This window comes from Convolutriloba macropyga, chromosome 3 (assembly GCF_964194025.1).
Source record: "Convolutriloba macropyga chromosome 3, txConMacr16.3, whole genome shotgun sequence".
Taxonomy (NCBI): domain Eukaryota; kingdom Metazoa; phylum Xenacoelomorpha; order Acoela; family Convolutidae; genus Convolutriloba; species Convolutriloba macropyga.
In genome coordinates, this window is record NC_134470.1 from 35,467,677 (window position 1) to 35,490,603 (window position 22,927).

General features: G+C 33.5%; 1 protein-coding gene across 2 annotated transcripts in view; it reads left to right on the forward strand.

Annotated features, from left to right (window-relative positions):
• The window catches only part of LOC142336166 (oxysterol-binding protein-related protein 9-like), a 61,819-nt gene extending 51,592 nt beyond the window's left edge, over positions 1 to 10,227 (forward strand). The window contains exon 9 of one of the 2 annotated variants that reach the window (XM_075384778.1): positions 9,840 to 10,227. In XM_075384778.1, coding sequence (XP_075240893.1) covers positions 9,840 to 9,968 — 129 coding nt within the window. In that variant the 3' untranslated portion in view covers positions 9,969 to 10,227. The remainder of the gene's footprint in view (positions 1 to 9,839) is intronic. The other variant, XM_075384779.1, reaches the window with a different exon arrangement.
• Positions 10,228 to 22,927: the final 12,700 nt, after the last annotated feature.

A 22,927-nucleotide genomic window follows, 5' to 3' on the forward strand; every position in this document is an offset into this window, starting at 1 on the left:
TAAAGATTTTGCCGCGATCTTCCTTTAAAATATTGTCCCTTGTTTCATTTCAAATTGAATGGTTTAAGAATTAAATGGCTGGTTCAATTTATAAAGTAGAATTTTTTACTTGGAGGAGTCAAGTTTTACATCAAGGTGATTTTCGAGTCTTCCGGCTATGTTTTTTTTAGAGCTGTTAGCACATTTTCTTAATTTTTGAATTCAAATTGAAGCCATGATTTTGGTCAAGCCGAAACAGGAAGTGGAGTGAAAAAAATTTTCTGCGGCGTGATGCTTTTTCACTCGGGCTTTTTGTAAATGCATTTCCGAATCAATTCCTATTTAGTTCAAGTTCTAGTTTTTCGTTTTATTGAGTTCTTTGAATTCTACGAATTCTAAAATTGTTTGAGTCGTAGGTCAGGTCTTTTCCTGCCATTTTTCTTGTTTCTTTTTGTTCCGTTTGATCTCGAATATTTGCCTGACCTTTTCACGCTCGATTTCTTGCGTTTGCGTGATCTGAATTGAAGTTAGCAAAGTGGGTTATCGCTGAGTGTTTAATATCTGTGGTTGTTATCCGGGAGATCCTGGGTGCGAATCTCTCCATCGTCGAAACTTGTTGTTTGCTAAAAATTTTCTCAAGGATGCATCACATTTGAATTAATTTTGCAAGTTTTTAGGTGGCGGCGATAGCTTTTTGAACTCCTTTCTGTCTCTCGCTTTCTATCTGTATCGAACGGCACGCAATTCTGTTTCGCATCTTTTCCGGTAATCTGCGGCCTGTGTAATCTTTTATTCCGCATTTCTTAGGGAGCGAGAAAAGTATTTGCGAAAATATTTTCGCTTAGCAAGAAACATGCTTTGATGAGGCGCCGATTTTTAGAAGCAGTTTTTCTTAATTTTTTAAAAATAAAAGTGGGTTTTTCTATCTTTTTGATAAGTACCTGTATGTTTGGAAGCATTTTTAACCATCGCAGTCATATAATAGGCTTTTAGATGCAACCCGTAGCTATGTTCTTGTATTCCCCAGTTTTAGAATGTTTTTTATGGATTTTGTATTTGGTTGATGTTAATTTTTATAACTTTTGGTGAACTGTCTTACTGATATCAATTTATGTTGTTTTTAGTTTAAGAATTTTAGCGGAAATTCCATCAACATTTCACTTTTTTTCAAGATTTTACAGTTTGTGTGTAGTGTGGGTGCTCAATTTATCAGCTGGAAGCGTTTCTTAGGTATTGTTCAGAACAATTACTGAGACCCTGCAGTTTTAGAAATAGTAAAAGAATTTTAGAATTGGTTCTTTAGTTTTTTCATGTTTCTCGGCTTTTCTCCTTCTTGTTTACGTTTTTGTTCTTTTTTCTACCAAATGGTAGCCCTTTGTTGAAATCTATCGTTATCTGTTGAGGTCGCAGCCAAGCCATTGATCCCTGGAATTAAGTTGAAAACTTCTTAAGTTTGTTCTTATTTCACATTATTTCAAAGATAATAGTTGTTGATTAGTCACTTATCATGACCGATCATGCAGTTTGTTAGTCAATCACTGAATCAGTAGAATTTTAAGCTCATCCGTCTGTGCTAATATTTGTGTGTAACTGATATAAAAAATTTTTAACCTCTAAAGTGTATGATAAATAAACCTGTGCTTCCTGTGATCTGTAAACTTTTCATGAAGTAAATCTATTTTTGGTAAGCTTGATTTGGTTAAATTCTGATCAAGTCAAAAGTTAAATTTGTGAAATGGGAGCTAGTGGACATTAGTTGCTGTGAACTGAAACAAAATAGTTGAAAACAGAGAATGAAACGCTTTTTCTCGAGTCAGTTTTCTTCAAAGGGAGCTAAGTTCCTTAGAACAGCTTACAAGAAGTAGTTAAACTTTGAGTGGTTGCAGAACGTTGCTCAAGCAAGTTACCAACCTACCTTAGCTAAGCAAAGTTGATTTCAAGTTTACAGGACGATTACCAACGAGCAAGTCGGTTTTTCGACCATAAATCCTCTTACGGTTTTTCGACGATAAAACCTGTTTGTTTTATCGAGGCTCAACTGTTTAGCCCCGAGAGCTGTTCTATTTTAGTTGATCATAGTTACTGGCGTTGTGGTTTTATTACAAGGCGTTTTGGGCAATCAATAAAAAATTTACAAAAACTCCATGTGAACCCGGTCTATTTGAACACGTTGAAAACTGTCCATTTGGTCAAAATCTCTGGTTTTATTGCGTGCCCAAGCTCTAATTTTGATCGTATACAGCGAAATTCATTTCTTTGGGATTTAAAGACTGGAATCAAAATTCAAGTCAAAAGTACTACGACCACATTAAACCGTTTCCAGTAATTTGAAGTAGGAACGCGATACACGGTTTGCATCTGTCGGTTACTCAAGTTTGAAACTCGATAGCCAAGTTTTATTACACCAATGTAACTACTAGTCTTATAGTTGTTGCGACCTTTGTTGGAAGAGTATGTAGTAGGTAAAACTTAAATTATAGATTCTGGTAAAATTTTGTTTTGCTAAAATTTCACGATAATCAAAATCAATCTTCCACTAAACGAATCGGGGGTACGAAACCAGCTTTTGGAACCAACCAACAGTTGCCAGCGGTAACAGTATTAGTCATTTGATGAACAATGGTCCTTCTAGCTTAGTTTGTCAAAAGTTTTCAAGACAATCTCCAATTTTGCTTTTCACTTCTACTTTGTTTCGTCCGTTTGTGGTTTCAAGTTTTATTCTATGATAATGTAATTAGTTTTTTATTTACTTATTTTTAGACTGTGGCATAAAATTATCTGTTTATTGTATGATTATGTAATTGTTTTTTGGTTTAGTTAGTTTTAGGCTGTTGCATAAACTTAGTTTCACTTCGAATCGATTCCGGAGTCTTCCGTCTTTTTAATCGACTTTTTGTTGGGGGATGTGTTATAGCAGATGTCAAATTTCGCACGTGAAAAGAAGTATGTAGGTCAATCTGCTGAACAAAAGTCGAAGCACATAGGGAATTGAGAGTCGTTTTGTTCATTCATTGTTCAGTGAGATCGAAAAAAGATAGGAGTGAATTAATTTGCGCCCAGCGAGCGAACTTGAACTGATTTAACCGAAATACTAGTTTTCATTTACATACAATGAAGGTTGGAAAACTTTATTGACCATAGGAAGCAAGTTTAAGTGTTTATGCTGTAATTTTGATCTACTTTTGTTATTTTTTTTGGTTGCTTAATTAGCTGATTTTGGATCAAATTTTATTGTATTTGGAAAGATTTTTAGTTAAATGTTGTATTATCAGTGTCTTCTGTAACCATATCAATTGATTGATTTTTTAAAGTTGTTTTTGTCCACGAAAATTGATGAAATTACATCAAATTTTGGCTTTTTTTCGATTTTTTTTGCCTATTTGTCCGTTTTTGTGCTTTTCGGGCTCGTTTTTCTTGTTCAATCGTTTATATAGAACTATTCCTTTTTCCGTTGTTGAGGGGAGGCTTTTGAATGTCATCCAGGCCAGTACTTGAACTAAATGCAACACTTTTTTGGTACGTAGCAATGTGAAGAGAATATTGTAAAATTTAGTAGTCGAAGTTTTTAGTATTCGAAATTTAGTAGTCGACGTCAATTTCGCGCCTTAGCGTCCTAGAGACTCGGATGCAGATTATTGAGCTCTAACCAGCGCGAAGATTAATGGACAGAAAGTGGCTTTCTCCACATCAATTATTCTTTGCTCTCGTATATATTTTTCTTATGGACTCTTGATATTGGTATGCACAAATATCACCAGTGGATTGATTTTTTTTTGCTTCGAAATGGGCATTAATCTTAACTCAATGTCAAAGACCATTAGCTATGATCTCTAATCTTGCGTCATCCTCAGTTGTTGTTGCACGCGTACACGGATGGCATTTAACCGGATCCCGGCCATAGCGTTGGGCAATACCATCACAGACACTCGTTTGTTATTGAATCACATTGATATCGCTTCAATGGCAGAGCATGACGTTCAGCTAACTTGATGCTCTTCTTTCCCTAGCAAGTTCGTGACCGAATCTCACTCTGTCGTTTTCGCCTTATTATTTGTAGTTTTTGTTTTGAGAATAGACTCCTTGTTTTCAGATATAATTATATAATGTTTTATCTCAGCTTCTGATGCTGATGAGAGAAATGAACGATGAATTGATCTTTGGTATTTAACCGAACGATCATCAGTTCCTGATGTTAAGACTATCCTCCCTGCAAAGGTTACGGGAAATTTTTCTGGCACTTTGAATTGTGAACGATATTCTGTAATACATTCACCGTAACACTTAGAATTGTGTACCGGATTATTTTCAATTCCTCCTTTTGTCTCATACAATGCTGGGGCTCCAAGTATGCAACAACAGCGGCGAATTGTCATGTTTATCTTTTTTTCTCATTTTTCTAAATCATTGCTTTCGGTTTCAAACTTGTTTTTCGTACGGATTTTATTTTGTTGTCTTATTATTTTTTTCCTTTCGTGCTGATTGTTGATTGCTAGTAGCAGCGTAACCTATGGAAATTTTTATGCGTTTTGTCTGGATCTCCTTCAATTTTTGAGTTCTGTTTGAGTTTGGTTTTTTGTTTCGCTTTTGCTTATAATGGTGTTTTTAGTGAAATAGTTCTTTTCTAAATCCTTATCATAGGTACTCGCAAATCAAATTTTGGTTGCTTAACTGATTTTGGTATCTAGGCTGAGTGTTTAGAGGATTTTTTAAATGATAATCTGTCCATGAATATTCTGGGATTACATTTTATAATTCGTTTATATCTTCTTTCTTTTTCCTGATCGGTTTCCATATTGAGACTAAGTTGATCAGACGGTCTCGAACATAGACGAACTATCAGTGACATGTGTGTTGCGAGAAGCAAGAACCTGTTTTTTGTTTTATTTCTATTTTTGCAGTTTGGTTTCATTGATTTGTTCTTTTATGGTTACTAAGATTGTTAGCTACATTGCTTTCCTGTCTGCTTTAAGCATTCCTAATTTGTCTTTCTGGGAGATCTGATTTTTTTAAACAGTAGTGATAGGTATTTCAACCTTTTGGAGTTTAACAACAGTCTTTGAGAGTTTTTTTCCAGTATCAAGATTTTTGTGTCCTTTTTCTTTTTCACTTTTCAGAAGCTTTTTTCATTTTTAGAGTTTTTTTGTTTTTACGGGAAAATGTTATTCTCAGAGTTTTAATAAGTTGTTAATATGAGCATGGTCTTTCGTTGAGCAAGCTATTTTTTTTTGAGACTGCATAAATGATCTGAAGGATGAGGGTTCTTTTTTACAAATTGATAAATTTTCCACTGCAAGCTTCTGTTGACTATGGGGACGCAGCAACCAAATTTCTCAACAAAATATTTTGTTTTTGCAAAATTTACATCGTCTCTAAAATATATCTGGCTTCAATAATTGTTCCGACCCAATTGTGGGGGGGGAACTATATACTCAGATGGGTTTTTTTTGTTCAGTCAATTTTCGCCGATCGATATATTCATCGTAGAGAAATGTGAGTGGTATCATTAAAAAGCTGTTCCAGCGTAGAATTCAAAATTGAAAAGATTTTTTTGAATTTCGTTTTTTTCGAGGAGTTATCGAGGATTGAAGTTTTGTGTGGGATATTTGGCATGATTTTGTTCACTTTTAGTGTAATTTTTCTTCAAATTAAGTCATTTTCTATAAATTGTATTTCAAGTTTACATTTCATACCACAAAATGAACCAATTATGTGTTCCTAATAGACTGAAAGCGATAAAAACACTAGTTCTGGTCTCATAGTGAAATTCACTATAAAACATCGAATTCTGTTTGAGAGCTTTTTTAAAGAAAATTTTTCAGTTTTTTTGTTTTTTGAGTCACCTAGAGATTAGTCATTTTTCATATCGAGGTTCCGTTAACGACAAACCTCATTTACAGTCAAATGAAGCCCAATGAACAAAAGTAGTCGTTTTCAAAGAATCGCTCATGTTTTTTTTGGATTCGACACTGAGTTTTCGTAATTTTAAATGAAAATTTGATTTTCTTTTTGAGGAATTACTACTTTTTTGGAGTCCTATGGCATGAACTCATTGACTAAAGGTGCAATATTTTCTGTAATGAGCATTAAGTGAACATATCTAGTGCTTTGAATTGTCAGCTATTGGCTGTTAATTCTTTTGAAGAATAATTTTTCAACATTATTCTTTTTGAACATTAAATTTTTTTTGAACATTAACCAATCATAAACTTATTTTCGTGAACTGTAAGTCAGTCTCAGTAATGAAAAGACCCTCTTCCTTCTTACTGCAACCAAATTTTATCTGGTTAGCGGTTTTATCTACTAACTATGGGATATATGAATTCAATGACACAAGATCTCATTTTTTTTTTTAATTTTTGTGGTTATTTTCGTATTATTGGTTACTTTTGAACTCATATCACATTATCCAAATATTGATAGCTCCCATTGGCTTAGAAAATACGTTCAGTTGATCACTGATAAATTTTTCAGAGAAATGCGTATGATTCAAATGGCTTTGACACTTTCTTCTCTCACTTTTCTACTGAATTTTTGGTTTTTGCCTGTTTTTGTTGTTGTTTTCATAGTGGTAAGTTTTATTGTGATGTCTTATTGATTACCTATGAATGACAAACGTCATTGTCCTCACATCAGATTTTAATTGACCGTATTTATTGACTTCCGTTGAAAGCTAGTGATTTTAATGGCTGTTAAGACTTTGAAAATAATTTTTCGAAAATTTTTCTGAATATTAACCAATCTTAAACTTTTCGTGGACTGTTAGTCAGTCTAAGTGTTGACATGACCCCCTTCTTTTCTACTGCAACCAAATTTTATCTGGTTAGCGGTTTTATCTACTAACTATGGGATATATGAATTCAATGACACAAGATCTCAATTTTTGTGGATATTTTCGTATTATTGTTTACTTTTGAACTCTTATCACATTATCCAAATATTGATAGCTCCCATTGGCTTGAAAAAGACGTTCAGTGGATCACAGGTGAATTTTTCAGAAAAAGGCTTATGTTTTAAATGGCTCCGGCACTTACTTCTCGCATTTCCTACTGAGTTTTTGGTTTTTGTCTGTTTTTGTTGTTGTTTTCATAGTCATAAGACTTTTTGTGATGCTTTATCGGTTAACTATGCATGAAAAATGTCTTTTTCTCCCATTGGGGCATATCGGACTGTATTTATTGACTTCCGTTGAAAGCTATTGAATTTAATGGCTGTTAAGTTTCGAAAAATTTTTAAACATTAACCAATCTTACCTTTTTTCGTGAACTGTGAGTCAGTCTCAGTATTGAAAGGACTCCCTTCTTTTCTACTGCATAAAAGATGGATCTGGTTTCCGGTTTTATCTTCTACCTAATAGTTTTAAGACTTCAATGCCAAGGGTTTTCATAATTTTTTTAAAATTTTTGGAGACTCTTTCTTATTTTTGGTTGCTTTTGAAATCTTATCACATTATCCTAATACTGATAGTTCCCATTGGTTTAGGGGATACGTTCAATGGATCATAGCAGAGTAAAGCTTATGATTTAAATTGCTTCGACACTTTCTTCAGGCGCTTTTCTACTGAATTTTTCGTTTTTGCCTGTGTTTGTTGTTTTATAGTCAATAACCTGTTGTAATGGTTTATTGATGAAATATGAATGGCAAACAACCTTGTCGTCCTATCAATTTATTGTATATACTTGCTTCCGTTGGAAGCTTTTGAATTGTATGGCGTTGATACTATGAATTTTCACAAAAATTTCGTGGGTTCTCAAAATTTATTTGAAACAAGAAAAATTTTTAATGAAAAGTTCACTTTTTAATGCTTTCGACACTTTTCTCGCTCAATTTTTTTTTTGATATTGCAATTTTTTTTCCTGTTTTTTTGTTCTTTAGGTAGCCGTAAATTGCTGACCGGTCGCATAAGCTTGTAATTGAAGATTGAATGAATGATGTTACCCGAAGCACTCAGTTTTTAGCGAATAGTCTTTATGATATACATTTCCAATTTTTTTTTCAAACTTTTCAGTTTTTGTTTTGTCTTTTTCCAACTTGTAACTTATTTTCATCATTGAGAGGTCCCGTCCAATTTCTGTATTTCAAAAAATAACGTATCTACTTATGTGATTTGTCACTGACGTTTCGTTTGTTGGACAGTATGCGTTTTTGAAAACGTTTTTTGAGTGGTCAGTTTTGTGTTTCTTTTACTCTTCTTTCAACACAATCGCGTAATAACAGATCCCAATGGTTTTCAAATGTGGCCCAGGTAAACGTAGTTAATATCTCAGTATAAATCCTTTAGTTGAAATAGGAGAAATGACAATTGAATTAAAAGAAGTACATAATATTCAGATAATAGCTAATGACTTAAATGGTATCAATTGTTTGTGTTTTCGCAAATCGTTTGTAATTTTTTGAATTTTTCTGCATCTTTAGTCCGTTTCTATGGCTTAGTCTAACCAAAGACAGGTCCTTTTGGTTTCGTAATAACTTTTTAGTTATTTGTCAAGGTTTATTTAGTTAAAAGCTAATGCTTTTTAAAAGTTTTGGAATTTCTTGGTTTAAAAAATATTGATCAATTTTTGAATTTCGCCTCATCTTTGTCGAATTGTTACCTAGTCTCATTAAGAAAAATTTCCATCTGCTGTATGGTTAGGAAAAAGTAAATTTGTGTAGTTAATGTTTTATCTGACTGCATTTTGTCTTTGTTACTAGGTGCTTTTAAATTTTGATATTCAATTTTTGCCGTGATATTTTTATTTTTGCTAATTTTGTTGTTTGTTTTTTTTCTCGTAGTCTCTTTAACGGCAGATCTTGTTGGCGCTGTAATGAGGCATGGCATTATGTAATTCAATTAGTGGTTAGATTGTGTAATGGTTGTTTTAACCTGAAATATCTATTTTTGTTTTATCGTCATTTGGTTGACAATTAAGTAAAGAATGTTGATATGCTCGGTTCGGAACATCATGTGCAAACGCAGCCTCCTTAACGAGCCTCCTTGTTTTACATTTGGCTCTCAAATTGAATTGTTGCTTGAGTTGTCTTTCGTCAGCTAAGTTGTAACAAATGAGTTCAAAGCTTCTTTAGTTTTGTTCTGCTGACTGTGCTTTTGCTGTTCGGTAGTTCTGTTGAGTCGTTTCCGGATTCTTTGCAGCTGTTTTTTTATGTCGTTAATGTTTTCATAACGCCGTGACGCTCACTTAAAAAAACAGCATTTTGTTCATTTAATTATACAATTTTTTAAAAATTGTGGGAGTAGCGTGATTTGTAAACTTGTACACTTGGAGTTTTTTGTTCATTCGCGTGAACAGATTTGTGGTCACACGTTCCTCTCTCTCATTTTGACTTGTGTTGACCAGAAAAGTTCAGGTCAATTGAATCTTGAATGGTTCAACTTTGAAAGGAACAATTGAAAAGTCAACTTAATCTAATTGAAGATTATTTGAGTGCAACTTCATAGTAAACAAGTCTAAATTTCAGACATCACAAAAATTTGTATAATTACTTCAGATTTTTAGGTCTCTTATCATTCGTATTTTGAGACTACATGTCTATAATGCTATCGCAGCTATTTTCTGGCAATATGCCAGTTATATTTAATGCTTGTTTGGTTGCCAGTTCAGTCATGCAAATCAATCGCAGCTTTTTTGGGCAAGCATCGATTATACCATCTTACGAAGCACGTGTTTGAGACGCACATTCTCAATAGTGCCTAGGTTGTACCAAATTTTGCCCTTCTTGGCTTATATGGAGCATTTTTTTTGGTAAGAACGTCTTTGTTGGAGCAATTGCTGTGCTTGGCACAGCAAACTGTGATTCAACTTATTCGCATTGTGATGTAATCTGCAATTCATACATTTAAAGTTACAAGCCAATGTTTTCAGGATTTTGATGAAGACGGCGAGGGTGGCTACAAGTACAAGAGTCCACTTAGTGAGAGACTAAAAACTGTGCTCGGTGCGACTGCATCAACAACGGCCAATGGAAGTTCAACATGCTCAGAGGTGGATTGACAACGGGCGTAATCTACAGTAGTTAACTATTGCTTCAATTTCATTTCTCATTTCAACTATTCTGTTCTCAGACGGTGTCCTGCACAACTTAATCATTCACCTCATGCAGTTATCTATTAGTGTACAATTGGCAACGATGTGTAAGATCTCTAGAGCTATCTGAGTTGCTATAACAGTTGATTTGGTTAAAATTTTCATTGTGAGCAAACGACGTCCTTGCTTGTTAGAAGTGGTCGAAGGAGGCCCAATTTTGAAGTCTAAGCTAGCTTCCAAATTGAAACAAAAATTTTAAAGTGATCGAAAAGCAACAGTACGATACTGCTCGAATAAAATTCAGAAAACCAGATAACCTTTTATCAGATTTTTTGAAAAATGATTTGATCCAAGGATACGATGCATCCCGTATTCAACCAGCTCGAATATGAGAATTCTATCAAGTGAACATTTGTTGATCTCAGCCTCTGTTTTTGTGAAAATGAAGCCATCAATCCAAATCAAATAAGCTTTCATAAATCATGTGTAGTTTGCTTCTAGATTAGATTGTGCTCCTGTTTTCTCAACGTTTTAAAGACATGGAAAAGAGAATTTATGCTCATAGTGGAAGGCATAAAAGTTTCACATCCCAACGATGCGGCCAAAATAGAAAGATTTGGTTTTTATGAGAGATGCTTTGATGCGATATCCACAGTGCTATGTAGGTTCTTAAAAATTGGGGTAAAAGTATCTGGGAGAAACAGTTGCTTCAATTTATTGAGTTAAATTAGTGGAATCGAAAGTTGGACCAATTGTAATTTGTGTGGATCTTTTCTGTTTATGCACCCCTCCCCCCCCCCCCCCCCCCCAAGTTTAAAGGGAGCACGTAGTTTGCAACCCGCCAAAAGCCCGTCTTATATTAACTCACAAATTTGCTATGTAACGACACATGGACTGTATTGGAATGATCCCATATATTCAATAACTGAGGTTGCTTTTCGAAAAGATCCTTGTTTGAATTAATTCCTGCAATCTTGCAATGCCTAATTTGTAAGTAGTCTAGAAGAAAAGTACATTGCGAGCCAAATTATTGTAGCTCAATAATGCATTTAGTTATTCTGGTCTTTACCTATAAGGTAACAGAATCATCAGTGAATCAGCCAGTTATGTAATCTGTCTTGTATTTATAGCCTTACTTCTCAACTTTGTAGATTAATTATTAGTTTGTTCTTATACCACAAGCAATTTAACGGTGCAGTGAAAGACTAATCAGTTTAAATGCCATCTTTTCTATGTACAAATACATGCACAATTTTAATTGTAAGGTAGTGCAAAACGACATTCACAATATTACGTTTGCGAACAGTCTGATGTTACCATAGCAGCCTTAATAAGTAAATCGATTATAACCATCTCAAATTATAAGTTTTCCCAGACGTTTAAAAAGCGGTGGTATTTAAAAGAGTCTGCTGCTTTTGTTTGGTCTTCTTAAGTTTAAAATCTTGCACCACCTGAAGTGTACGCAGATTTGAAAACTCTGAACAAATGTCAATTCTTGACAGTTTGTTATCGCCTCTACGCACTCAAACACCGTGGTATAAAAATGCAGTAATAATGAAACAAGAAGTAACCAAAAGTTTTAAAATTATATTCGACTTTTTGTAGGTTGGTAAAATAACGGATTGAAAGAGTCGTCAATTTAATGAAACGTATTTCATCATTGATTGAAATATGAAAGATATCTAACATGCAAATGTAATAAATTAAAGATGGTTGGCGGTAGCAAAATCAAGTCTGTTTATATAGCATGGAATCATATCAGATAACTGAAACCAATAATTATATAAATTTTTATTCATAGTAGATATTCAAATTAATGTCTCACTGACTGTCTATGTGATGTATATTTTGAAATAATTGTTTGTCTCTCTATTGCAGATGATCTGATTGTTATACGATGCATTCTAGTGTATATGTCAATGGAGTTTTAGTTTCATAATTATTATCCAATTGGATCTGATAAATCGTACAATTACTTTGTCTTGTCTTTGTTTATCTATATTGGGAGTTTTACGGAGAGGTTGTATTGCTGGCCTAAAAACAGTTTCATTTTCATTTCTGTTTTATGGGAAAATCTTGGAGCTCAAGTAGTGCAAAGCGTTAGTAAAACCGACCTTTGATATGACCATATGACTTTTTGTTCTAAAACGGGATAAACAGATGAAAACCGGAGGACAAAGTCGATGAGCAGTTCACTTTTAGCTTTACTAGTCTTTAATGCTGAGAAGACAAAATCATTGTTTGAGGGGGCAGTTTAAAACTCCTTCCCGTCCCCACTTGCAGCCCCACTCCGGCCAAGTTGGTCTCGCTTTCACGCGCTCTCAAAACAATGCCTCCAATTATATAAAAAGTGCTGATAAAACCGATGTTTGTTCCGACCCACTTGGGGGAGGAAGCTACTATATGCTCAATTGGGGCTTATTTTGTTCAGTCAATTTTGGCCGATCGAGATATTCATCGGAGGGAATTGAGACGATCATTAGAAAACCCGTCCAGCGTAAAATATGAATTTTTTTATTTTTGTTTTTCCTACAGGGAGTTATCGAGGTTTAAACTTTTGTGAATAATTGACGTAATTCGTTTTTTATTCACATTTTCGGTATTTCTTGACCAAATTTTTGTCAATTTTGCTAAAGTTTGTTAAAATTTCTAACAAGAATTTTATTGATCATACCGTTAGGGGTAGCGGAGGCTTGCAGATTGGCTTTTTCGTAGTCTAATGGTTAAAATAATTGCTATTTTTTTCGAATTTCAGTCTTTTTTAATCGAAAATGGCACCAAATAAGCTTTTTTATCCCACTTTGTTTAAATATGCCAGAAATAAGGACCACAATCTGCTGTCACAGTCATTGAAAATTCCTCAAAAAGTAAGTTGCACTCTCACTTCTTGTAGTAGTCTTCTTGAATTAAAATTTTGCAGGTTTTTTGAAAAATTATCTTAATAACTGTGCAGACATCAATTTTTTGGTTTGTTGAAATATTTCATTTGCTTTATAATCTAATTTGCAAATATATAGATTAATAACTTGTTTTTGTTGGACGCACAGCAAATGAGGACTCGTTTGAACTCATCTTGGATTCTTAAAATCTATATTTTTTCGGATTATATTTGGGCTCGGTCTTTTTCAAAATTTTTTAAGATTTTTGTTTTTTATTATGTTGATTACTGACATTAATGTTTTCAAATTAAAACCCAATTAATGACTGATCCTGTTTACAACAAAATGAGGCAAAAAACAAACATTTTGTTTTCAGAGAGCTCGTAATCTTTATGGCTTTGACTGTGTTTTCGAAAACTTTTGCTTGCTTTTGTTTTGCCTTCATTTGTCATTGTTTGCTGCCGCATGACTTTTTTTGCTATTAACGAGAGGTCCAATTATTTTATTAGCAGCTCAGGTTGAACATATGAAATGCTTTCAGTTGGTATCTAACGCATCTTATGACTTTGAATATATTTGTTTTAAAAAATGTTAAGATTTGAATTTTGACAATTTTTTGTATTTTTTTCTGTCCACATGTAGCTTCATCTCAATGCATAAAAGGCCAGTTTTATTCCGAGTGAAGTAAAGAACGCGCGTTATAGGGATTTTATATTTAACTAATGGTTTCTTGGCTTTCTTACTACAAAATTTCTTAGTTTTTTTCGCATATTTACCAAGATTTGATTTTAATATTTGACCTTTTTTCAAACTATCCCATTAATGGCAGCTCAGTTTGTCATCAAAAGAATGTGCAAAATGACCGTGAATGGTTTCATTGAATAGCTTATACTTGGGGGGAGTTTAAGACTCCTTCCCGTCCCCACTTGCAGCCCCACTCCGGCCAAGTTGGTCTCGCTTTCACGCGCTCTCAAAACAATGCCTCCCAATTATATAAAAAGTGCTGATAAAACCGATGTTTGTTCCGACCCACTTGGGGGAGGAAACTATATACTCAATTGGGGCTTATTTTGTTCAGTCATTTTTGGCCGATCGAGATATTCATCGGAGGGAATTGAGACTGGATCATTAGAAAACCCGTCCAGCGTAAAATATGATTTTTTTTGTTTTTCCTACAGGGAGTTATCGAGGTTTAAACTTTAGTGAATAATTGACGTAATTCGTTTTTTATTCACATTTTCGGTATTTCTTGACCAAATTTTTGTCAATTTTGCTAAAGTTTGCTAAAATTTCCAACAAAAATTTTATTGATCATACCGTTAGGGTTAGCGGAGGCTTGCAGATTGATTTTTTCGTAGTGTTATGGTTTAAATAATTGCTAATTTTTTTTCGAATTTCAGTCTTTTTTAATCGAAAATGGCACCAAATAAGCTTTTTTATCCCACTTTGTTTAAATATGCCAGAAGTAAGGACCACAATCTGCTGTCACAGTCATTGAAAATTCCTCAAAAAGTAAGTTGCACTCTCACTTCTTGTAGTAGTCTTCTTGAATTAAAATTTTGCAGGTTTTTTTGAAAAATTGTCTTAATAACTGTGCAGAAAACATCAATTTTTTTGGTTTGTTGAAAAATTTCATTTGCTTTATGATCTAATTTGCAAATATATAGATTAATAACTTGTTTTTGTTGGACGCACAGCAAATGAGGACTCGTTTGAACCCATCTTCGATTCTTAAAATCAATATTTTTTCGGATTATATTTGGGCTCGGTCTTTTTAAAAATTTTTTAAAAGTTTTTTGTTTTTTATTATGTTGATTACTTACATTAATGTTTTCAAATTAAAACCCATTTAATGACTGATCCTGTTTTCATTAAAATGAGGCAAAAAAAACATTTTGTTTTCAGAGAGCTCGTAATCTTTATGGCTTTGACTGTAATTTCGAAAACTTTTGCTTGCTTTTTTTTGCCTTCATTTGTCATTGTTTGCTGCTGCATGACTTTTTTGTTATTAACGAGAGGTCCAATTATTTTATTAGCAGCTCAGGTTGAACATATGAAATGCTTTCAGTTGGTATCGAACGCCTCTTATGACTTTGAATATATTTGTTTTAAAAAATGTTAAGATTTGAATTTTGACAATTTTTTGTGTTTTTCTCTGTCCATATGTAGCTTCATCTCAATGCATAAAAGGCCAGTTTTATTCCGAGTGAAGTAAAGAACGCCCTTTATAGGGGTTTTATATTTAACTAATGGTTTCTTGGCTTTCTTACTACAAAATTTCTTAAAGTTTTTTTTTGCATATTTACCAATATTTGATTTTGTTATTTGACCTTTTTTCAAACTATCCCATTAATGGCAGCTCAGTTTGTCATCAAAAGAATGTGCAAAATGACCTCGTGAATGTTTTCATTGAATAGCTTATAGTTTTAACGGCTGCGAAAACGTCCTCTCACAAAATTGTTTTGTTTTTTCCTCTAATTGGTTGTTTTTTGTCATACGGCGTGTTCTTGAAAAACAAAGGCTTCAATTGCGTCTACGAATGTTTTATTAAATCTATTTACTGATTTCAGTCTATAGCTATCTGTTTAAATGACATTCAATAAATTATTTTTTAAGAAAGTGTATTTGAACGTCCCAATTTTTGTTCTAATTGTCGTCAGCAGGTATCTTAGCCTCATTATTAACAGTGCTCATTAACCTACTTTCGCTCCATTAGTATTTCTTTTGTTGATTTTGTTTTATGGCTGATGTCTTTAGGGCTACAATTGTGTTTTGATAAAAAAATTTGAGTTTTCGTTACAGTTAAAATATGTGGTTCCTTGTTTCTCACAAAGATCCTTTACAACGAAGAACCATTCAATACCAAAGGAGACCAAAGCAAAAATTCGGACCTTGTTTTGGTTAATTTACTGTTTTTAGTGGTTTTCGAGGTCGTATAGTTTCGTTAAATTGTTTGACATTGTATGCTCTTTTCGTTTTTAATGTTTTTTTGTCTTATGAATAAGGTCTCGCTAACAACAAGCACAACTGGTTTCTCGAGCAGTTGCAATTTAATCTGCTTTTGTTTTAAGTCGAAAGTTTATGGTTTGTGCGATATTTTTTGAAAAAAAAATTGTTTTAAAAACATCCGCGGATATTTGTGCTGTCATTTTTATTTTAGTCCTGTCAATTTTGTAGCTTTGTGTCTGTACCGACAGCATCCGTTTTCTTTTGAACCAAAATCCAAATTTTATAGTGTTTATAACAAAGGGTCTCTTGGCTTTGGTACTAAGCATTTTCAAAAGAAGTGATTTTTGCCCACTGAGTCACCCATGGGAGATACTAGATATCTTTAGAGTACCACAAATGGGAAACTAAAGATGTTTATTGTTCTACACGAATGGCCTGTGGTTTTTGCGGTTGCGATACCGCTTTCTTGTTAATTTTTTAAATTTTTTGCCGTTCTCTCTAGTCCTCTGACATTTTATGGACAATGAGAGGTCTCAATAGCTTCCGGTGAGATAAAATTTAACTTTCTGAATCAGCTGAATTGATACTTATTGGTTTTAATCAAATTGAAATTGTTTTTTTTTCAAATTTAGAGACTTTTTTGAATTTGCCCCTTTTTACTCTCTGTCGGTCTGTTACCCAGTCTCGTTGACAGGTCTCATATCTTATCTGATGAAGGACATGTTAGTTTGTTCGGTTCAGGTTTTATCTGATGCCGTTTTTGTTTTGTTATTAAGTGTTTTTGTTATCTTTTCCGTTTGTGCCCCCTGTACATTATGCCCCCAGTTACGAGCACGTGTCACTACATAGTAAATCATCAGGTAAAAATGTCACGTGCGTTTCGGGGCGCAATTATTATGAACCCACTAATCTCCAGGGGGAACAAACGGAAGACATCCGTGTTTTTTATATAGACAACGAATTTTGTCCGTAATTAGTGTTTGCTATTTGATTTTCATGTTTGTGTTGTCCATTCAAACATTTTAATGGCTTTCTTTGATTTATAGTTTTAATGGCTTCAACACTGCCGTTTTTGATAACCTTATTTGTTTTTTTGTCGTTTTACGGTTCATTCACATTAATAACAACCTTGACTGGCTTCCTGAGTGGCTGCAAGTTAGTCTGTTTTTGTTTTAAGTTGAAAGGTTACGAATTGTTTGAATTTTTGAATATATTTGTTTTAAAAAATTTTGTGGATTTTTCAGATTTGTGACTTTTACTTATTTTTGTCATTTTTGTGGTTTGGTATCTGTACTTACAGGTCGCATCTTCTCTGTCATGAAACTCTTCGTTTTCAACTAATGGTTTCTTTGCTTTGGTACTACGCATTTTCATTAAATAAGTGTGATTTTTGGGTATTTGCATTTGTTTCCTTGTCGGATTATTAACTATTGTAATGGCCCAATTTGCATTGCAAAAGAGCGCAATTGAGGATATTTAATGTTCTTCATGAATAGCCTATGGTTTTAGCGGTTGCGACAACGCCTTCTTGTTAGTTTCGTTTGGTTTTATCATTTTTGTCGTTCTTTTTGTAGTAGCCGACATACTAGGGATAATGACAGGTCATAATTGCTTCCTATGAAGTATAAATTAACCTTCTTAACGAGCAAGTAGATTGATAAGTATTGATTTTAATCAATTTGAAGTTGGTTGTTTCCAAAGTTCGGGTTTTATCTGATTCGATATTCCTTTTTTTTAAAATTTTTTGACATCAAGTTTTGGTTCTAATTAATGTTTGCTATTATTTGATTTTTTTGTCTTGTCTAGTACTCTCACTCAAGTCTCCTTGACCCTCTGATCCAGCATTTTTTCACTTAGTTGTTTGTCGAACGATATGTGAATTTTTGGAAGTTTTCTATCTTTTACTCATTTGGTAGACAATTAAGTAAAAACGTGGATGAGCGGGGTCGAAATGTTATGTGCGATCGCATTATATTAGCGAGCCTTCTTGTCAATTTTATTCCTAAAGCTACTACTTTTAATTTTTTTTATAACTCAACACTTTAAATTTTAAAAGTATGGAATTTTAATTTCTGCATCATTCAAGTCATTCATCGATGCAGGTACCAAAACAAAGTGGTACCTGATAAATTTATTAAATAAACTTTGATTTTATAAAAAGAATTAAAAAATGCAATAGTTTGACCTGAAGCTTTAGGAATAATAGGGAAACATTTCTACCAATTTGGGACACAATAGAAAACTGGTATCCAAAAACATGCTGATTTACACGAAAATAACATCATTGATTCTCCAGGTATTTTTCTAATTTTTTATTCTTAAAAATGTATTCGAGAAAAGTTTTCCGTTGCGATTATTTTTTTCCATAATTTTCATGTGAGCGATTGGTTTCAATTGGCTTATTCTTCCTCGACTTCTTGAGTTTACAGTGATCTAAATTGCAACTTCGTTCAAGGAATTTATGCAGCTGAACTGAATTGCTGGTTTTAAATAAAAGTTAAATAAAACTGCGCCAATTTTAGATCCCCTTTCTTCAATTTATTTTTTGTATTAGTTTTTGTGTATAAAGTGCAATTTTTTCCCTTAGGATTTTGAGAGAAAATAAGTCATCCACTAGTACCCAGCTAGAACAGGTACAAGAAATCTGGTTCGCATTATTGAGCTTCTGTGTTTATTTTATTTTATAAAAACGTTGTTTGACAACAATTTTGATTAAAGCTTTCAACAGAAGTTGCAGCAGGTTGTGGTTTCTCTTAAATTGTGGGGTTCGAAGTAGCTGTCTGACCTCAGTCCGATTGAAAAACTGAGCTACCAAAACGTACTGCGACAAGCAGGCGAAATATTATTAATAACCGCGTCAGCAATTCCCGGCGGCTATTATTGCGGTCCTAATTTTTTTTACAATTCAAAGAATTTGAATTATATTGGGGAATTTGAAAGATCTGTTCGCACATTTTCATGATTTGTGAAGTCAAATTGGAGTAGTGATTTTGGTCACGCCGAAACAGGAAATGGAGGGAAAAGGCGAGTAGTTTTGCGGCGTGAAATTTTTTCGCTCTAATTTTTAAGTAGAGTGAGAAAACGGTGTTTCAGAAAGTTCGTTTTCTCGCTAGTGGTTTTTTGTTCACATGCGGCAATTTCACTTTGGTTTTTTCTGTTTTTTTTTCAATTTTTTGGATCAGATTTTTTTCTAAATGCTTTTTTAGAATCAAATTTACATTTGTCGCTGGTGGTTTTTTGTTCTCGCGAAAGGCATTTTGACATTGATTTTCTGTTTTTTTGTTATTTTGATCTGATTTTTTTAGAAATGGTTTTCCCAGTTCACTTATAGTCCGTTTTAGGTCCAGTTTTTTGTTTAGTCAATGAAAAATTTTTTGAATTGTACGTCAGGACTTGTCCTGCTATGTTTTTTGCTTCGTCTAACAGATTTTTGTTTCGTCTTACCCTGACTTCTTGGAATTGACTTTTTCAGTGACTTCAGTGAATTTTACTGCTTGCAGTTAAAATGTGTTCGTGACGTCAGCTCTGCGTTTAGGTCAATTGCGTGACTTACTTCACTCAAAAAATGACTTCTGAAATCACTAAATAAACTTTAATTTTTATGGGAATTTACTAGTTAAAGATCAAAAGTGTGCATCCAAGTAGTCCCAAACGTATATGCCCTAAATCTTGAGTATTAGAGTGTGGTCAATCTGTTCATCTTATTTCTTTAGTTTTATTCAACTCATGGAAGGCCACAAGCGTCTATCGCGGCTATTTTCCGGCGATCTGCGGGCTATGTTATTTAATCGGTACCTCTCCAAATCCACAAATGTTTTTCAAGCAGATCGCAAAATTCCTACTTGAAATTCACAGAGAGCAATAAGGAAAAGGATACTGTACCTATCTCTTTTTCGGAACCTCATTTCTTGTGTGCCTGGAAATGGCAGCAAATATAAATTTTTTCACCGGTATTTCATTGTCATAGCAAGCTAATTAAACAACTTATTTTTCTGACGTGTCTTCAAAACCTATCAGTCGATGCAATGCGTCTGCCTGTTTACTGCAGATAGGACAAAAGTTTACAGGCAGATCGTTTAAGATATTAATCAACTGTTTTATTTTGTTATTTTTCTCCAGATTAAATTGTAATTCAGGACTCAAGTAAGCAGAATCTTTCTCAAAACGTTAAAAAATTTTATAGAGAACCTGCGAAATCGGGCTCTTATAAACAAAATAGCAAAACGTTGACTTTAATTCGTGCTTTTTTAAGACATCGTTAAGAATAAATACAACCGTGGCGAATACAGCTCAACACGTTAACTAAGAAATAATTCCAACCCCAGGAACAAATTGGCGAGAAATTTTTAAATACATGATTTCAGCTATCCTTATAAAATGTCTTTATTTATTTCCAAGTGTTTCCCATTTCCTTTGACAGTGTTTCATTTTTTTGTCTAGTGTTTCACACCTTTTTGACGGAACAAGTGTTTTCAATAATCGTAAGAATTTACAAACATCAAAAAGAAGGTCTTTTTTCGCAGCACTCGACGTTATACGGTAGATACAAAATCTGAAGCACGCGAAAATTTTTGTATTGCTAGTATTTAGATTCTTTTGAATTATCGCGCCTTGATGGGAGCACTCGATGAAAATGTTTATCAACAAAAAATAGATCACAATTGAGACTGGAGGAACCTTTGTCACCATTATTTTTTTAAAATCTCTAAAAGTAGACAAAATGGCTCAGAAATGATTGAAGAAGGCTAAAACGCTGCAATAAATCACTTTTGAAAAAGATCAAGGAAATCTATTTGTCTAATCGCAGCAGCAATTTTAGTCGATTTTTCTGGGCGTAAAATGGCACCAAATTGGATTTAGCTGATTTGGCATCAAATTTTGTAAAGTTTGGCTCTATTAAAACAAAATTATACCAAAATGATTTTAAAAAATATAGTTAAACTAATTTGGCGACCATTGTCAATTGATTTAAAAAATAAGGAGAATAATGCAATTGTATACATATTCAGCATAATTTTCCTAGAAGCACCGAAGAGCGCGAAGAGTCATGGGCACAACCCTGTAAACCTCGATATCCCCGTAAAATACAAAATTCACAAAATCCTGCAAGCAAAATCTTCTACTTTAGGCGGGATTCGTAATCATGACACTTTTTAAAGTAATTATATCGATTGGCCAAAATTGACTGGGCGATGAAGACCAGTTGAGCATGTAGTTTTTCCGCTCTGTGGGTCGGACGAAAATTGTCCGACGGAAGGCATCCACAATTTATATCAAACAAGGAGGCTCGGTAATGTGCGATCGCACATAAGGTTTCGACCCGCTCATCCACAATTTTGGCATAACTTGTAATTCCCCAGAAAATATATGGGTGCAGTCTATAATAAGGCTTGGTAACAATTAGACAAAAAAAGAACAAAAACAGTAAAGTTAAAAAATTCGCTTATTTCTTAAAAAACCCTTAGTTTCAAGGTAATGAAAATCATTAGAAATCAACTAAAATATCCCAAAGGTTAATGATTACCAATGTTTTATAGAAGGGCATTAAGACCTATCCTTATTCAATTTATGCGGTTAAAAAGAACAAAAAGACAACAAACAAAAATTCAAATAAAACTTGCCAGAAAACGATGAAGCCGTAAAGCCATATTGTCTTCCTCAAAATGTGTTCCATTGTGCCTTCTTTGAACACTGATAATTTAGTTTGTGAGCTCTAATTAATGAGAATAGGTTCCAAGTAGACAGAAAAGAAAAGGCAAAATTACTTAATACTTTTTTTTCTAAACAAAATTACTTCCAGTCGTGAAAGCCATAAATTAGAAAATAAAATAAGGAAATAGGTCCGTTTATTCGTCCAAAGAAAGCTCTTGCGACCTGCAATTATGAAGAATATGTTTTACATCTAAAAAAATTTCAAAATTGACAAAAACCAAAAATTTTTTTGGCGAATAAACCCGTGTCGAAGCCAGTAAAGCCATGACGAATTGTTTAAAAACGTTAGATTTTATGACGCCAATCCCTTTTGACACCTTCTTTTGACACCAATAACATTTTTTATCTGTAATTAACGACACTAGGTAACAAATAGACAATAAAAAAAACAAAATTCCGAAGTTAAAAATTTTTTTTGGAAAACAATCGTCTTCGAAGTCATGAAAGCCATCAGCTATCTACTAATATCAGAATACCGGATCATCTATTCTTCCATGAAAATTTTCTACGTTTGGCGGGACTCGTAATGATGACACTTTGTAAAGTGATTATATCGATTGGCCAAAATTGACTGGGCGATGAAGATCAGTTGAGCATGTAGTTTTTCCGCACTGTGTGTCAGACGAAAATTGTCCGATGGAAGGCATCCACATTTTATATTAAACAAAGAGGCTCGATTTTTGTGTGATCGCACATAAGTATCCGACCGCGCTCATCCACAATTTTGGCATAATTGTCTACCAAATTGGGAACAGATAGAAAAACCCAAAAATTCAGTATTTAAAACCCAATCTCAAAGTATTTAAAAAAATAATGTATGAACGAAATGATAGCCTCCAAGGCAAATAACGCAGTGAAGTGAAACATGTTCCACTAGATTGATGAGATATGCCAATATTAAGAAAGTGAGTTAAGACCAGCAGCAGAATCAAACCAACAACAAATATTAGTTACATCAAAAACTTTATGTCCGTTTTACAAAACAAAACTTAATGACAAGGTCAACATAGCGTCAAACAAAATTGAAACTAAACAAAAATAATTGTAATTCCCCAGAAAAGATATGGGTCAAGTCTATATTAAGGCTTGGTAACAATAAGACAAAAAAGAACAAAAACAGTAAAGTTAAAAAATTCGCTTATTTCTTTCTGAAGATCATTAGTGTAATGAAGTAATGAAGTAATGAAAATCATTAGAAATCAACTAAATATCCCATTGGTTAACGATTACCAATGCTTCTATAGAAGGGCATTAAGACCTGTCCTTATTCAATTTGGTATGCGGTAAAACAACAAGAAAAAGACAACAAACGAAAATTCAAATAAAACTTGCCAGAAAACGATGACGAAGCCAAGCCGTAAAGCCATATTTTTGCCCTCAAAATAT